General features: G+C 40.0%; 4 protein-coding genes across 4 annotated transcripts in view; 3 read left to right on the forward strand and 1 right to left on the reverse strand.

Annotated features, from left to right (window-relative positions):
- LOC119134125 (transmembrane protein 211) overlaps positions 1 to 2,900 on the forward strand; it is a 37,513-nt gene extending 34,613 nt beyond the window's left edge. Inside the window, exon 3 of the mRNA XM_037270612.1 lies at positions 1,200 to 2,900. Within this exon, the coding sequence (XP_037126507.1) occupies positions 1,200 to 1,426 (227 nt within the window). The 3' untranslated portion in view covers positions 1,427 to 2,900. The remainder of the gene's footprint in view (positions 1 to 1,199) is intronic.
- A 223-nt stretch (positions 2,901 to 3,123) lies between these two features.
- Positions 3,124 to 5,032, reverse strand: LOC119133888 (spermatogenesis-associated protein 22). Its single transcript, XM_037270084.1, has 7 exons — positions 4,968 to 5,032; positions 4,603 to 4,893; positions 4,272 to 4,449; positions 3,799 to 4,162; positions 3,611 to 3,734; positions 3,437 to 3,534; positions 3,124 to 3,315 (listed from the first exon to the last, which is right to left on the reverse strand). Exons 1-7 carry the CDS (start codon positions 5,005 to 5,007, stop codon positions 3,124 to 3,126), a joined length of 1,287 nt encoding a protein of 428 aa, XP_037125979.1. The 5' UTR covers positions 5,008 to 5,032.
- Positions 5,033 to 5,836: 804 nt separating this feature from the next.
- On the forward strand, positions 5,837 to 10,634 carry stip1 (stress-induced phosphoprotein 1). Its single transcript, XM_037270553.1, has 14 exons — positions 5,837 to 5,982; positions 7,564 to 7,773; positions 7,865 to 8,006; positions 8,077 to 8,218; positions 8,290 to 8,467; positions 8,534 to 8,660; positions 8,743 to 8,845; positions 8,948 to 9,068; positions 9,222 to 9,318; positions 9,403 to 9,527; positions 9,620 to 9,656; positions 9,731 to 9,834; positions 9,919 to 10,091; positions 10,184 to 10,634. Exons 1-14 carry the CDS (start codon positions 5,974 to 5,976, stop codon positions 10,254 to 10,256), a joined length of 1,641 nt encoding a protein of 546 aa, XP_037126448.1. The 5' UTR covers positions 5,837 to 5,973; the 3' UTR covers positions 10,257 to 10,634.
- Positions 10,635 to 10,810: 176 nt separating this feature from the next.
- Positions 10,811 to 16,925, forward strand: rps6ka4 (ribosomal protein S6 kinase, polypeptide 4). The gene is made up of 18 exons (XM_037270517.1): positions 10,811 to 11,767; positions 12,142 to 12,213; positions 12,342 to 12,409; positions 12,494 to 12,644; positions 12,729 to 12,844; positions 12,935 to 13,042; positions 13,118 to 13,198; positions 13,354 to 13,457; positions 13,558 to 13,708; positions 13,783 to 13,944; positions 14,051 to 14,176; positions 14,254 to 14,387; positions 14,521 to 14,614; positions 14,694 to 14,864; positions 14,976 to 15,167; positions 15,244 to 15,403; positions 15,481 to 15,644; positions 15,731 to 16,925. The coding sequence occupies exons 1-18, from the start codon at positions 11,680 to 11,682 to the stop codon at positions 15,941 to 15,943; spliced, it is 2,355 nt and encodes a 784-aa protein (XP_037126412.1). The 5' UTR covers positions 10,811 to 11,679; the 3' UTR covers positions 15,944 to 16,925.
- The last annotated feature ends 243 nt before the right edge of the window (positions 16,926 to 17,168 follow it).

A 17,168-nucleotide genomic window follows, 5' to 3' on the forward strand; every position in this document is an offset into this window, starting at 1 on the left:
TCACGCATGGTTGGCAGGTTATCACACATCTTCCTGCTCCACAAACTCATTCAATCTCCATCTCACTGATGTGAACCTGCTTGACCAGCTTTCCATTTGGACGCTTGGCCACTGAAAAAGAGATTCAAGGTTCATTTTTGTTCGTTTAGTTGAAGGCTTGAATGTCATGGCCGACTCTATTACGATTGCTATATGTGTTTTGATTGAATTTAGATTGCATTGCATTTATATACAAACATCAACAAAAGCAATGACCTATATTTGATTCTTTGATTTGACTCTGCCTTGTGAAGTTCTCATGCAGTTGCACATCCTTGCACAAGCAATGAAAACTTCCCTCTCCTGGCATCACATCACATTATGTCAGTCTCTTACATCACACTGTCCATTCCTTTTTGGAATAGACCAGCAGTTAAAGAAATATATATTTTCTTGCTTCTTCCATCCATCGTTCAGAATTTCTCCTCTGGAAAACAGATACCCGATTTAAATGAAGATGGATATTTTTCCACACTGCCAGTGCACAAACAGCATCTTTAGAGAGATAAACGTTAGAACTCAGGATGACGGAGAGTGGCAACATTGGCCGGAAGCAGAGTCGATAACTGTGCTGGGTGCTTTGGGTCATGAAACGTGACTCAATTTGGAGGAGTTAAATGTTCTCATGGTGCTTGGGAAGGGCAAGTGAGAAAGCATCCAAGTGAGTCTTCCTATTTTTCCCTAACAATTAGCTAAAGTGCAATAAAATTGATCTTTGAATTTAAACTTCTAAAAAACGACTCACGTTTTCACATTGTGTAATTATTAATGTCATATCACTGTAAACACCCTTCAGTGAGAATTTGTATTCCACATTTGACTCCCGTTTTCAATGAGCCTTTTATTGACGAATCTCTACTGCCCCCATGTGGCTATAAAGTTAACTACACATGTTCATTAAAAAGGGCGCTGCAAGTGAATTTCAATTCTAATTTACAAAATGTTAATGTGGATATTTATTGTATGTTTAAATGTGTTGTCCGTTTCTACTTAAGGTTCTACACGCAAAATACATTTAGTCAAATATAAATTTTGTGCCCCCCCACCCCAAAGTATTACTGTAATCCAAATATTTATTCTGTGTTTTCAAATATTTTCATCACAGAGCAGCTTTATAATGTGCATTATTTAATTCCTTCTTATCTGTTCCTTCTGTGCAGTGTTTATCATGGCCGCGGGACTGCTGGTCTACCCCTTTGGGCTCAACTCTTCACTCGTCAGGTCCTTTTGTGGCGACTCGGATGTGTACGACGCCGGCGAGTGCCAAATTGGCTGGGGGTACATGTTGGCCATTGTGGGAGTGATGCTCACCATCTTTTTGCCCTTTTTTGCCAAATATGCACCAAAGGAGCAACTGTCTCCCACCCCTTTGCCTGCTCTCTTATAGTTTAGTTTTTTATCATTTCTAATTCTTTTAGAATGTAATTTTATGTGTGTTTGTTTTTTCCCCCTTCTTTTTAAGTCGACTATTCCAAAACAGACTGGACATTATATGCACAAAGGGACTGCAAAAACAATGTAATATAGATTTGTTTTTTCACAAAAGCAATCTATTATTCAACAAGGTTCTGAGGAATCTTATACGAGAGCAGACAATTTTTCTTAAACTCAAGGACAGTTCGACTGTATATATGAACCAGACTTCCCAAAAATGACTTAAAGGGGAACTCCGGCCGACTAAAAGGATCAAGAAGAGTCTCTCTTTTTGTTACTATCATGTAAAAAAGGAGCATTAACAAACATATTTTGGGTGATGTGTAACAATAATGGGTTCTCAGTGTTGTTTGTTCAAAATGTCAACCTTTTTCCCTGAAATATTTGTGTATGTAACTCGCTTGTTAAATGTAAAGCAATCGCCTCTCGTCGACAGCAAACACAACTTAATTCAGGATGAAAAGGATGGCAAAAGGCAGGGAGCTTTTTGTCAAAACAAATGCATGAGAAGACCGATTTAGAATAACTGCTGTCGATTCTAATGTGATGTGACCAACTTGTGCCTTTTTAAAATGACAAAGACAAGCATTCAATACCATAATCAGGTTGTTGTTTCCACTTTCTGTCATCTCATCATTTCTACTGAAGAAAAAAAAAAAGAAATTGTTAGTCCTGGAGTGTTTTATTTTTTTCTTATTTAATGCAGTATAATCCTTTTAATCATGAGAAGAATAAAGCAGGCAGTTCAGTTATTGATGAGAAGAATTTCTCTTGCTATTGCTAGAGCTTGGAAGATAAAATCGAATCTTATTTGATTATGACTCTTTTGCAAAGAGTTGTACAAATCAAGCCTTTCTTAACTGAGCACACTATTTCATCATGGCCGACCTTAAAATATGGTAAAATGACTGTCATGCTCCATAAGACAGCAACTTCAACAAGTTACTGTCTCTGCACACTGCCAACTCATGAAGCGAAACTTTCTTTTCGATACATGTGTGTGTTTATACAGTATTTGTATTAAATGTGGATGGATTTGGGTCGCTCTAATATGCCATATTCTGATATCAAGAAATGCTCATAGGGAAGGGTGCCATTTTGAAAAGAGCAACAACTGTTTGGATCTCATCGTGAGACTTGAGTCGTTATCGCACGGGTCGGCTTCTCCTCCTTTTTTGTTAAAACCCACTTTGTGTAAAGTCTCAGCACTGGTGAACGTGTTTTGGTAGATTAGACTTTTATTTATTTTCTTTCCTTTATTGTGGCTGTGAATAAAATTACTGTGCAGTACTTGCTATCTCGTCGGTCTTAACTGCCCGTTTTTGAAATTGTATTTGGAGAGATGACCTCATTGTGTTTGCATTAATCTATTGACATTGTTTGCTGGTTTGTGGTTTTCTTTGTAATAAAAATACTCAATGATTTGATTTTAATTTTAATTAAGTGAACAAAAACAGATATAATCCAAACAAGCAAGTCAACTCAACCATGTAAATGTTCTTGTCAAACAGCAGACCTAAAACAAGATTAACTATTTTAAACAGTTTATAAAAATGAAGCTTATCAAATTGTGCCTATATTACTGTAGACAATGTGAAAATACTGCTATTTGCTTCAACTCTTTCTGACAAACGATTTAACTTTCAGATTTCAGACTTCATGGAATAATTTGACGAGTTTGCGCATGTAATTATCGCAGACTTTGATGGTATTCAAAGCGTTTCTGACTTCTGAGGGCTTGGCTTCTCGAATTGACATGCACACCAGGACATCTCTGTTGCCGTCGTAGTTACCGACACAGCGGTGAACTTGACCACGGAAAAGACGAGGCAGATTTTGCTCCTGCGGAAATAAGATCATCAAGTTAACCTGCTCTAAAATAACAAACCTGTGTTGTTACTGTTTATATTTTCTGGACCCAATTTGAGTGTGTGATTCTGTTTTTGTGTCCACCTCAACTCACATTTTCATAGAAGACACACTGGACAACCTCGTTACCATTTCTCAACAGGAAGTTCTTGGCTCCGTGGTGACCAATTGTGACGGCGGAGTCAAGAGTAGCTGAGGGGAGAGCACATGCTGGGATGTTAACATGGTGTTGAGTTGACAGGAGCGGTAACGGTGATCCACAACTAACCGATTATCTCGAAAAAAAGTGGGACTTTGATTTTAAACTGACTCCAGTATTTCATGCCCTCAATGGTTGCATTCAAAATTCTGAGTGAGTTGTCGAACGCTGCTTTTTGGGGAACACTTCTCTGCTAAAAAAAAGAAGGAAAATAGCACCAAAGATACAATATGGTTTTTAACATACGTGCTAGATACCGTTTGAGTTTCTCGTGGAGTCTGGGGTTTATTTCCACTCATTTTCCCCACAAAAGTGGGCTTCTGCGCTCCAAAGGTGTTTTTAAAATTCCATTTGTTTTGTGTCTGAGCAGCTGGCCCGCTGAGTGGTCCGACACGTTGAGGCTGAGATCTGAACTGTGTGAGACCGGCCGACCCCTCGGGTGGTTGCTGGCCCATCTGAGAGAACCCGCTATGAACTCTCTGCTTACTTGGGGCACTCAGACTGCTAGTAGATGTTTGATATTGGTTCTGTTTGGAAGTTAAATCTGATCTGTAAACCTGTGGTCCCTCAAACCTGCTGGGCGTTACCATCTTTGATCTGAAAAAGAAACTAACGTCAATACAGATTTTCACCAAGTGATTACAAAGTTATTAAGCTTGCGGTGGTATTTTGAAACTTTCAAATTGTTGTTGCAGTAACTACCAAGCCAGTGGCTAAAGACAAAACCTACTGGGTTTTTTCAGGTTTGAATGGATGCGGTAAAGGCGCGTAATATCTCGTTGTTGGTGCAGGTCTATAGGTACTATGTTGTGGAGCCTGAGTAGATCGGGCCATGTCCTGTTTGGTCCACTGGTGACTTGGTTGAGCATCATTAGAGGATCCCGAGGCCTGGTAAGAACCATACGCACCTGGAAAAAAGTCACTCTCAAGAAATTGTTAAATATACATTTTGCTTCGAGCAGCTCGGCTTTGTGTAACATGGGTAAGTAACTTTCAGTTTAATACCCTGACATTTCTGAGTTTTTCGAAGGCTCTCCTTGTTTATGGCACATTAATTTTACTCAATGGGAGTCCTGACACGATTGTAGTAAAGGTTAATGGTGCCTGAATGAGTATGTCACCTGATGCACCATAGGGGGCAGGTGATCTGGTACTTGTCATGAACTCGGTGTAAGAAAAGCAGTCATTCGCAGAAGGAGTTGTCATCAAAGGAATTAGATTTCTTTTCTTCTGATGTGACCCGTCATTTGGCATGAACTCGTCGTGAGAATAGAGGTCATTCCCAGATGGTGTCAGTGTCAAAGGAATTGGATTTCTTTTCTTCTGATTGAACAGTGGCATGGGCGGGCAGCCTGATGGAGACAACAATACTACTGTGTGAGATGAAAATTATTAGGTCAAGGGTCATAAATATATTGTTTCAAACCTGCTGTTGGTCTGCTTGTCAGATTGTCATTCCTTTTCATACTGGCAGTTCAAAGTTGAAATCCTGAAATTCATTGAGTGAATGTGACAAATGAAATTATAGGTTAATAGATGGTTGAGGGATTTTTTTCATTTATTTCAAAGGCTATAGCTTGTTAGCTGGCTAGCCTATGTCAGTTAGGTGTGTTTGAAAGTCAGCTTCTGGTTATTCTTAACATTAGAGTATTATTCCATGGGTGTGATAGTTTAAGTAAAAGAAACACCTTTGAATTAAAGTGTATTTGAGGAATAAATAATGAATGTTTATGACTATACAACCTAAAAAACGTTTCATATTACCTACCTTCAACACCTTCTAAGAAAATGGTGCCAAAAAGCAACGTAGTACTGTACATATTACTTTAACATTGTGGTGCCTTCAGACTCTAACAATAAAATCGTACATTCCAATGATATAAGTATTTGTCGCTGTATATTTATTTTAAGCATTAACAACATCAAACCCTCGTAAAACTCTATTCCTCGCGAACGGAAACAATGTTCCTGGATATGTCTCATTAGCTAAAAGTGTCAGAAGCAATATTATAGTTTTAGTAAGTCTCACGATGAAAATATATTGCTAAGCCTCATTTACATTGCATTGGGTCAATGGAGTAATTTAACATCAAGGTTTTCTCATTTAAGTCATTTTCTAACTCTAATAGAAAATATTTATCAATGGGTAATTATTTTTTTATGAAGTGGATGATCTCAGCGTCACTCAGTTAAACGGGAACAGGAACTATACTTTATTTCAGACATGAATAGCCACGCTCGTCTCTTTCTCTACTTTTAAAGCGTAATTAAGCGTTTCCAGAGCCTTCGCGAATATTCCAGGGTTATATTTATTGCAAACGGAACGGGGACAAATGCGGGTTTGTAACAGTCAACACTGGCAACCTGCAGGTTGTTGAGTGGGCGGCGCTAGTCCACACAGTAGTTTCTGGAAGGAACCTCATGCTTGCAACATGGAGAAAGTGAGTGCTCGTTAAATCGTGTCTTCTCTTTCCCCCAACATTTATACACTTCGATTGTTATTTAGGATTAATTTCACCTTGAAGTCATTTATATAATACGCTTCTGCGCTGAAACACTAAGCGATCAGCTAAATTAGCTTGATTGTCCGTGGTTTGTGGGGTTAGCCATCGGCTAGTAACTCGCTGGTGCTGCTTCGCTGACTACTTTTTTATATGATGTTATTTAACGCTGTTATTTAACGTTTCATACTTGTTAATTTTTCTATATTTGCCAACATAAGCGGGTCAGCTATGAGTTTCTTGTTTGCCGTGAGGGTTTACTGCTTGTCATCATTGTCCACACGGTTCAATGACGAAGTCAAGTAATTACGTGAGACTGATGATTTATGACTTATATTCACCCTTGCTTACTAATGCAATACAGTTTGTCTTCCCTCATTGTGCGAATATGCATATAGTTATCGGGCAACTAAGTTAGCATGCTCCCCTGTCCTTAACGCCATCGTCTAACACGATACATTTATTATCTTTTATTAATATGTTACGTCTGGTGTGAGGTGTAGTATTTATTTGTATATCCGTGCTGCAGTATTTCGGTTTCCTAAGTTAACATCTTGTGCTCTGTCCGGAAGATCTTTCGAGATGCACAAGGGGCTGCAGTGACCAATGTTTTCCTTGTAGCTGTCATTTAGCGTTAACAATTAGCACACGACTTAGCACGCTATTCGGTTTGATTTAGGTATTTTTGCAAAGGTTGTACGCCACCCAAAAAAATGTATATCAAACTTTTACCAAAAATCTGTACGGTTCCTAAAAACATCTTATGCAAAAATGGTGGTGCATGTTATACGCCTGAAGAGGGCGCAATTGTTATTTGAAACGGTTCAAGTTAGCATTGATGCTGATGTGAGCCATCGCCTGGCTTTCTTTAGTGTCGATTTCTTATTATGTATCGTATCAAGGCTGTTTGACCCGTCACAATCGAAAATTATGGGAGAGAAATTCATCAGGAAACCTTTCAAATGGAATTGTTTTTTTTTAAATCAGGGTTAGTGTACCCCTAAACCTGTTTAAAAAAAATAACTCACCAGTGACGGGATGTGATTTGGTTTTGGTGACACTTCATAAGTGTTCATTTGAAAATGTAAACAGTTACATAATCTAATATATCAGTTATTTATGCGCTGCATATCGATATTCCTGCTTTGTAAAATTGTTGTTGCTAATCATTGAGAGGTCAATATTAGTTGTTAATAACAAAGGTAAATGGAGCTAATTTGTTAGTTCCGAAAGATGTATCCATCAGACTGGCAGCTTTTAGAATTCATCAGTAGCTACCATATGTCAGTTAATATACGTACTTGTACGCAAGAATGAAAAAAGTGAATGGACAAATGAAGACACTTGTGTTGCACCTGTCTGACATGAACAGATGCCTCTTGCCTATCAGATGCCACTGGCAGCTGTTCAAATAGATAATCCAAATCAGATCTCTGTTGAAATAAAGTCAGCATGTGTTTCCTAACGTCGTCTATTATTGTCAGTTTGTGTTTTATGTATTTACCGCCTGCTGGTTCACAGGTGTCTGCATTGAAAGACCAAGGCAACAAAGCACTGAGTGCAGGGAATATTGACGAGGCGATCCGGTGTTACACTGAAGCCGTGACTCTCGACCCCAAAAACCATGTCCTGTTCAGCAACCGATCGGCTGCCTACGCCAAAAAAGGCAATTATCAAAAGGCTCTCGAGGATGCTTGTGAGACCATCAAGATAAAGCCAGACTGGGGCAAGGTAAGGTGATTTTGGATTTACCAGTCATCCTTTTGACAATAAATGGCCTGCAGTAAACGGGTGAACTTTATTTTTTTTAATTATTAACAAGGGTTACTCCCGTAAAGCTGCGGCGCAGGAATTTCTCGGACGGCTGGAGCATGCTAAAGCGACGTACCAAGAGGGCATCCGGCATGAGCCCAACAATCAGCAGCTGAAGGAGGGCTTACAGAACATTGAGGCTCGCCTCGCAGGTACACAATATTTGACTTCAGTCTTGGATGTATAGTTAGAATAACCAAGTCTTTTTTTTTTCTATTTCAGAGAAAACAATGATGAATCCTTTCGCCTTGCCTAACATGTATCAAAAGCTGGAGAACGATCCTCGAACCCGCGAGCTCATGGCAGATCCGAGCTACAAAGAACTCCTGGAGGAACTCCGGAACAACCCCTCTGCGCTTGGCACGTATGTGCTCACCCATAGATCAGTTGATTCCCCGGTGATACCAAATGATCAGTGTTCCATTTGGTTTCTAGGAAGCTACAAGATAAAAGAGTGATGACCACACTCTCTGTGCTACTGGGACTGAACTTGTCCGGAATGGATGAAGAAGACGATCCGACTCCGACTCCTCCTCCTCCTTCGGCTACAAAACCTAAAGAGACGCAGCCACCGCCTTCCGCAAACCAAGACCTACCTGAGAACAAGAGAAATGTAAGTCAGTCAATCAATTTTGAGCCAAGGGGTCAGTGTTAATTCTCTACTCTGCGTGTTGACTAGGCCTTGAAAGAAAAGGAACTTGGGAATGCCGCCTATAAGAACAAGGACTTTGATACGGCGCTGAAGCATTATGAAGAAGCAGTCAAGCATGATCCTACCAACATGACTTATATTTCAAATCAAGCCGGTATGTACGATTGTAATTGTGAAACACAAATGTGTGTGTGGAAGGTAACAGAAGTGATATGTTCTTTGCATGATCTCCTCAGCTGTTTACTTTGAAAAGGAGGAGTTTGAGAAGTGCAGGGAACTCTGTGAGAAGGCCATCGATGTTGGCAGAGAGAACCGCGAAGACTACAGACAAATTGCCAAGTGAGTTCCGATTGTTGTTCTTTCTTGTCCCATTTGAAATTGATCTTTGGAATCTATTGGTTATATTAACGCCCGTCCGGCTCAATCTACTGTTTTTTAAAGGGCACTGGCAAGGATTGGCAACTCCTACTTCAAGCAGGAAAAGTACAAAGAAGCCGTTCAGTATTTCAACAAGAGTTTAACAGAGCATCGCACCCCTGATGTGTTGAAAAAGTGTCAACAGGTGCATTTCACGACCTCTCCTCATTTATTACACTGTTTTATGGAGTTGACACTTTATTTGTCCTTCCCTTCATATTTGAATACATTCGATGTTTGACTACATTATGCTAAAGTTTAAAATTGAGTGGCTGCATATTTTCACCTCATTCTGCAGGCAGAGAAGATCGTGAAAGAGTTGGAGAAGCAAGCCTACATTAATCCTGATTTAGCTCTGGAGGAGAAGAACAAGGGAAATGAAGCCTTCCAGAAGGGTTCGTGCAAAATCACGTTGTTTTTTTGTTTTTGTTTTTTTAAACAATGTCTCGGATGCTTAACTTATCCTGTGCTCCCTTTAGGAGACTATCCTCTAGCCATGAAACATTACACCGAGGCCATCAAAAGAAACCCAATGGATGCAAAGCTCTTCAGTAACCGAGCTGCCTGCTACACGAAGCTGTTGGAGTTTCAACTTGCCCTAAAGGTGTGCTGTTTTCAACATTGGATCAGATCTGATCTTTCACCTTTGACCTGTATTTAATCATACAAGTAACTTCACTTGTTTTGTTTGATCAGGATTGTGAGGACTGCATCAAACTTGAGCCCACATTCAGTGAGTTGGACACCATCATGCTTGCCAAGGTATTTTTTTAGTTGATATGCTAATTTTCTGAAATGTGTCCACAGTTAAAGGATACACACGTAAAGCAGCTGCTTTGGAGGCAATGAAAGATTTTTCCAAAGCCATGGATGTGTACCAGAAGGCTTTGGAGCTTGATTCTTCTTCAAAGGTATTTTAGTTTGCGCCACGACAATGTAAAGAAAAAAAATCTTTACGTGTAGTGCAACTATTATCTTTTTCATTTTCCATTCAGGAAGCCACAGAAGGCTTACAGCGCTGCATGGTCAGCCAGGCGACGAGGAACGACACTCCTGAGGAAGTCAAGCAAAGAGCCATGGCCGATCCCGAGGTGCAGCAAATTATGTCTGACCCCGCCATGCGCATGATCCTCGAGCAAATGCAGAAGGACCCTCAGGCGCTCAGCGAGTAAGTTTCACAAGTTCTGTATATTTTGTCCTGCATCGCCATTTTGAATGGTTTCATAAAAAAGTGATGGCTCCTTTTCCCTTTTATTTCAGCCACTTAAAGAATCCCGGCATTGCAAAGAAAATTCAGAAACTCCTGGATGTCGGACTCATAGCCATTCATTGATGTGACACGAGCCAAGATATGAAGAAATACTCTCAATATGGAACAAAATGCAAATTCTCTCGAAATATTACATTTTTTGTTGCCTTCAAAATTATTCTCTCTGGTATGACTTAAGCCACATTCTTTTTTTTAGCATTTCAAGTCCTGACTCTTGGAAAATTCTTTGGCAACTTTGATGCCAGATTCCAGAGGGCGTGCCCCTAAAATGAAAAGCATCGCTCTGTTTGTGTTTCTCACATTTCTCACTGTTAAGGAGATATTGTAAAAGATGGAGCCGCTGGTCTCTTTACACTGTATGTGTTATATGATTGTGGGCAACTTATAAATTTAAACTCAAATATCAAATATTCAAACTATTAAACATAATAGCAGTTTACAGTGGTGGTTTTCTTTTTTTTTTTTCTTTCAGTCACCAGTGCATAGGGTTGGAAAGTTGTGACTGGCATACAAAAATGGAAACTAGTAAAATGTAAAATAAGGTTATTTCAATCGTTTTAATGAACCTACATTACAGTTGGACTTTTTTGAAACTTTTTGGTGCTATTCTAATTATATATAGTTTATATAGTTTTATTTTTATTTTTTCTTCTATTTATGACAGATTTGGGATTTGACACATCTTCATGACCCCGCCCGTATTTTAAAAGTCACGTGACAAGCATCGCCCAGGTTGTGTCGAAAGCATCTTGCTATTAGCGCTTAGCTAGCAGCTGACCAAATATCAACCGATGTGTTGATTTCTCGAACTATTGGAGTAAAAACATGTACCGGGCTCTAGCGGAGGCAGAGAAGAAAAGGCACCCCCTCCTCCAGCATGCTTTTTATCGCTGAGATTTAAGGAGGTTATTTATCAAGAAGACACTAGCCCTGGCTAACGCTACAAAGTTTGACGGACAAGAGCCATTTGCTAGCAAGATTGCGGTTGTCAATTTACTACAACCGTTTAGATTGTCTGGGAGCTATCTGTCATCTCATCGATTCAAATCGCGACTCCTCCACGGATTAATATTCACATAATTTGATCAATCTCAAGTGGGTGCTAACGTGAATGCGAGTGAATATACATGATTGACAACTCTTTAGCAACTAATGCTAACGCCGTTGCTTAAACTTTCAGTGTTAACACGTAAATAATAGTGTCGCCTTTCTCAGAGAAAATATCGAGTGACACAATTCAATAAACAGAATGTAAATGGTTTACAAACTGCTTTGTTTGTGGGGATAAAACACTAAGGATGTCAAACACTAGGATTACTACCAGGACGACGTGTCAATGCACATCTGTCCGTTCCCTTGCGCTCTCCACAGTGCAGCATCAATAAATAATTTGTAGCTGCGTGAAGTGGAATATCTCAAGTAGAAAATAAGTGTTTTACAATTCTCTGATAGTTCGAATAGGGAAGGAAGTAATCTTGGTGGAGTTATGTCGGGGAACACGTCTGACACTAGTGATGACTCCGATACACAGACAAATGAAAATGCCTGTACCGTCAAGCATCAAATCACAAATGGTAAGTCAATATTATGATGATCTAACTTATCAATCAATGCCCTGCCATTATTAATGAATATAAATATTATGTGATATAACACAAACTTAAGTGTTAAGCTGTCTGGAAAATATGCATGTGAATAAATTTCATGTTAAACATGAAATTGAATGTAATGATAAAACAATAATTAAAAAAATATATATATATTGACCTGCCTTTAAAATTGGAACCTGTCAAAAAATAAATTTGTTGTACATAAACAATAATGGGTACCTCCTTACTTCAGAGACCAGCCATTTCTAGTCTTTTTCCAATTTTACCATCTTTGTATTGTCTGTCACCTACACAAATGAGCTGTATAAACCATAAATACTGACTATTCTCCCCCACAGCTAACCTCACAGGACACACTGAGAAGGTTGGCATGGAGAACTTTGAACTACTCAAAGTTTTAGGCACTGGAGGTAAAAAATGGCACTGTACAGCTTATCTATTATAAGATGTTGAATACATTCCACTTGTCCAATCTTGCGTTTGTTTTTGTTAGTTTTATGGGTCACTGATTGTTTTTAAAACTTGTCTTTGTATCCAGCATATGGAAAAGTTTTTTTAGTGAGAAAGAACAGCGGGCACGATGCTGGCCAACTCTATGCGATGAAGGTAAGTCTAAAATTTTGTATCTCTCAGAGATTTTGAATCCATTCACTATGCTGAGTCCTAAATTTTCTAACGACTACCATACAGGTGCTGAAGAAAGCGGCTATCGTTCAAAAGGCGAAGACCACAGAACACACTCGCACCGAGAGGCAGGTGCTGGAGCATATCCGCCAGTCGCCCTTCTTAGTCACTCTTCATTATGCCTTTCAGACACACAGCAAGTTGCACCTCATCTTGGGTGAGTGGAGGCTAAATGTGACGTCTTTCAGTCATTTTGTTTCCTCTCTATGCATATAATTTTGCTATGTGTCTGCGTGTCTAGACTATGTGAGTGGAGGGGAGATGTTCACTCACTTGTATCAGCAAGATCACTTTTCTGAGGAGGCGGTGCGCATTTATATCGGAGAAATAATATTGGCTTTGGAACATCTGCACAAGGTTGGTGTCGGAGATAATAAATATGACTATAACCATATATACAATATCTGTATTATCTCTCTGTGGAATTGACATGTTGTATTTGTGTAGCTCGGGATTGTGTACCGAGACATTAAATTGGAAAATATTCTCCTGGACAGTGAAGGTCATGTGGTATTGACAGATTTTGGACTCAGCAAAGAATTTCTGCAAGAAGAGGTATCATTGTTGTTGCAAAGCTGCAATCATATTTTTCTCTCAAAAGCTTTTAACTATTTCTTTTTTCCCTTATAGAAGGAAAGAACCTACTCTTTTTGTGGTACCATTGAATACATGGCGCCAGAAATTATCAGAGGGAAGACAGGCCATGGCAAGGTAGGAAAAGAAAGTTGGAAATGTTAGTTTATTGTACATATTCAAATTCTACATGGACACCTTTTGATCATTCAATATGGTTCATGAAAAACTTCAAACTTACTCATCCATAAGAAAGAATGAGAAGTCTTGATCGTCTTTCCCTTCATTTGCAGTCGGTAGATTGGTGGAGCCTTGGTATCTTGATGTTCGAGCTACTGACGGGAGCTTCTCCATTTACTTTGGAAGGAGAAAGGAACTCCCAGAGCGAAGTGTCAAAGTGAGTTGTGTTACCAAAGTTGTTCTGACCAAAAAAATTAATCCTACTGCAATATGCTGCTCAGATTGATTTCTAATATGTTCCATGGCAACTTTCTTAGACGTATCCTCCGCTGTGATCCACCATTCCCCTCTATGATTGGACCCACTGCTCAGGACCTGATCAGGAAGCTCTTGGTGAAGGTTCCTCACAAGAGACTCGGTTTTGGACCGCGGGGTGCCGCAGACATCAAGACCCATGCCTTCTTTAAGGTTTGACTTCAGGTTCCTCAGATGATGATTTTTATGCATGACTCCTGGATTATGTTTTTTTTTTTTTTTACTAGGGACTGAACTGGGACGATCTTGCTCAGAAAAAGATTTCAAGCCCGTTCAAGCCTGAGCTGAAGAGTGAACTTGATGTGGGGAACTTTGCTGAGGAGTTCACTGGAATGGAACCAGTCTACTCCCCAGCTAGCACACCTCCAAGCACTGATCGCCTTTTTCAGGTCAGTCCTGGTTTGATCTGTCGCTTGACAAATTGGGCCCATGAAAAAAACAGGACTCAGAAGAGATCCAAAAAATTCCTAACATGTATCTCTTGTGTTATCCCAGGGCTACTCCTTTATTGCGCCTTCCATCCTGTTCAATAAAAATGCTGTCATGGGAGACTTTTTGGAATCCCAGGTTCCCGCCGACCGACCAGGTTCTGCCTCTGTCCAGCGCAGTGCAATGTTAGCGGTACGCAATTTAAAAAAATAAATAAAATCCTTATGCTTCATGTGTGACACTACTTTTTCTTCTGTTTGTTTATCTAGGAATCACAATTCTTTCTTCACTATGAGCTGTGCCTTCAGGGTCCACCCTTAGGGGAGGGAAGCTTCTCTGTGTGCAGACAATGCACACATAAGCAAAGCGGCCTCGAGTACGCCGTCAAAATTGTCAGCCGCAGGTAAGCTTGAGGTCCCTGACAAAGCTTTTATTACAATACCTTTTTTGGTTTGTTTGTTTTGGTATTGATCCCGGATGATGGATGGATATTTTTTTTTTGCCAATATATAAAGCAAATGTTTGATTTTCTTTAGAATGGAGGTCAACACCCAAAGGGAGATTGCTGCTTTGAGGCAATGTGAAGCTCACCCAAACATTGTTAAGCTACATGATGTCTTTACTGATCAGGTAAGTTGGTGAAGGAATTTAATGTATGTCAAATCAGAGTTTGTTTCCAAATCACATCATCGTCTTCTTCTTCTGTCAGTACCACACCTACTTAGTTATGGAACTTCTGCGTGGAGGCGAGCTTCTCGAAAGGATCAAGAAGAAGAAATTATTTGGCGAAGCAGAAGCTAGCCAGCTTTTGCAAAGCCTGGTCTCAGCTGTCAGTTTCATGCATGAGGCTGGAGTCGTGCACAGAGACTTAAAACCAGAGGTGGGCAATGTAAAAGTAAAGTAAATGGGGGAAAAGTTTACGGCAAAGTAAATCTTCGTCTTGGAAAAGTACCAGCCGAATTCCAAAATTGTTTCTGTGTTTACCTTTCAGAACGTGCTGTTTACAGATGAGAGCGAGAACTCTGTTCTCAAAGTCATCGATTTTGGATTCGCCCGTCTGTGTCCTGCTGGCAGCGCCCCGCTGCAAACGCCGTGCTTCACGCTGCAATACGCCGCACCTGAACTTTTTGAGAGCGCAGGTTACGACAAAGCCTGCGACCTTTGGAGTCTCGGGGTCATCCTGGTAATCTAAACCGCAAACTGCCCATTCTGAGACATCTGTCGGAGGCTCTGATTGCCAACTGTGTGCGTTTTATCAGTACACCATGCTGTCAGGCCAGGTGCCGTTCCAGAGCGAGCAGGTGGGGATGACGTCGTCTTATGCTGCCGATATCATGCATAAGATTAAGGAAGGTGATTTCTCCTTGGATGGGGAGCCGTGGAAGGGCGTGTCAGAAGATGCAAAAGAACTTGTTAAAGGTATGAAAGCAGCTTTTGTGTACATAATGTGAGCACTTGGTTGCTACCTCAACCCTTCAAATGTCTTCTAACTGAAGGACTACTGACAGTGGACCCAGAAAGACGACTCAAGCTCTCTGATTTGAAAGAGAACAGCTGGCTACAGGGCGGAGCGTCAATGTCCACTACACCTTTGTGCACTCCCGACGTGCTTGAGTCCAGTGGGCCCACCGTGCGGACTTTTGTGAACGCCACTTACAAGGTAAAAAAAAAAATCGAATCGTTCAGTAAACATTGACCAAAATGTGAGTTGCCCCTCAAATGTATTATCGTTTACCTTACGGCCAGGCTTTCAACCGCGGTAAGAGAGAAGGCTTCTTTCTAAAAAGCGTCGACAATGCCCCGCTTGCAAAACGGCGGAAACTCAAAATGACAAGTACAGGCGTAGAGACCCGATGGAGTTCATCCTCTTCATCCTCCTCCTCCTCCACTTCTTCCTCTGCCTCTGCAAAAGCATCAAAAGCACAGCCAAAGCAAAGTGTCAGCCCAAAGCAGAGCTAGCTTTAGTTTCGCAAGCAGAGCAAGAATATGTCATGCGGAGTTGCTCAGACAAGTAAAAAAAGAAAATGTACAGAGGAAACAAAGTGGTTTAATGTCAAGTTGAATTACAATATGACTGAGGTAAAATTTGTCATTTGCCATCAAAATGTAGTTTGGATGTGAAGCTGGGCTCGAGGAAATGCATAAAATGTACATTCTTTGTATTTTCTCACCAGATAGCAGGAACGTCATACACTAAAATTAATTTCAAAATGGAGATATGCCTCTTTTCACTGTGGGCGGAAAAAACAGTGCTTTGTAGGGTTAAAGGGAAAAAATGAGCCATTTAGAGCTGACGATAAGTCAGTCGCAATTGAGCCGAGCGAATACACACGTTTGCACATGGCAGATGCAATGATGACATCAGTGATTTGCATATTTAATATTTGTCGTCGCGTTGAGGGCTTTTACATCTTAACAAATTTGGATGGCAGAAGTTTGATTCCTGCTTTTACAAGTGTTATGCTAGTTTTTATTTTTATTTTTAGGCTGGCCATTAACAGTCTGCACTTTGGGCTTTGAATGTAAATGATCAAAACTGAGCTTTGAGGTCACATATCAGACAAGTCACAGTTTTAAAAAGAAAAGTTTTTGCAAAGTCGTAACGCTAACGTTTTACATGACTAGCAACGTTTCAGGCGTGTACTGATTAAAAAGATTCACTTACAGTGTTGGCCGCATCCACAAATGTCGCAATTGTGATTTTACTGGCTGTAAATTCTTTGCCTTATGTATTGGTCTTTTTATGGTTTTGTTTTTAAAGGAAACCGGTTGTTTATCAGCATTACTTGTAAACTGTTGATTGGTGTGGATCGTTTTGTAGTAAATGTGTCCTGTTCTTACTTTTTTCTTTTTTTACTTGACTATTGTATCGTGATGCACTGTCACTGATGTAAACTGGGATTTATTTGCACCAAGCTGCAAAATAAATATAAATTTTCAATGGAAGCTTCTTTATTTATTTTATTGAGCTCAATTGTTTTAGATGTACCTGTTTGTTTTAAAAACCATACTGTACATAAATTCTGACATTCTCTGCCTTGAAATGACACATAGCGACTGTAGGGGGAGCTCGAGAGCAAATAAAATCCATGGGTATTGCTCCACAACATAACATGTTGCTTAAATATATATATGTTGTTGCTATGAATAATTACACAAAGTGTTGGCTTTCACGAGATTGCAC

Source organism: Syngnathus acus, chromosome 14, assembly GCF_901709675.1.
Source record: "Syngnathus acus chromosome 14, fSynAcu1.2, whole genome shotgun sequence".
NCBI classification, from domain to species: domain Eukaryota; kingdom Metazoa; phylum Chordata; class Actinopteri; order Syngnathiformes; family Syngnathidae; genus Syngnathus; species Syngnathus acus.

Excerpts from the sequence above, each read along its gene's own strand:
- rps6ka4 (XM_037270517.1), top strand. The coding sequence starts at position 11,680 with ATGTCGGGGAACACGTCTGACACTAGTGATGACTCCGATACACAGACA. Across the intron at positions 11,768-12,141 it reads CAAGCATCAAATCACAAATG|CTAACCTCACAGGACACACT; the intron begins GTAAGTCAATAT and ends TCTCCCCCACAG. Across the intron at positions 13,199-13,353 it reads GGAAGACAGGCCATGGCAAG|TCGGTAGATTGGTGGAGCCT; the intron begins GTAGGAAAAGAA and ends CTTCATTTGCAG.
- LOC119133888 (XM_037270084.1), bottom strand. The coding sequence starts at position 5,007 with ATGAAAAGGAATGACAATCTGACAAGCAGACCAACAGCAG. Across the intron at positions 4,450-4,602 it reads CGTGTCAGGACTCCCATTGA|GTGCGTATGGTTCTTACCAG; the intron begins GTAAAATTAATG and ends ACTTTTTTCCAG. Across the intron at positions 4,163-4,271 it reads TTCAAACCTGAAAAAACCCA|TATTGACGTTAGTTTCTTTT; the intron begins GTAGGTTTTGTC and ends GGTGAAAATCTG.
- stip1 (XM_037270553.1), top strand. Across the intron at positions 7,774-7,864 it reads TAAAGCCAGACTGGGGCAAG|GGTTACTCCCGTAAAGCTGC; the intron begins GTAAGGTGATTT and ends ATTATTAACAAG. Across the intron at positions 10,092-10,183 it reads GACCCTCAGGCGCTCAGCGA|CCACTTAAAGAATCCCGGCA; the intron begins GTAAGTTTCACA and ends CTTTTATTTCAG.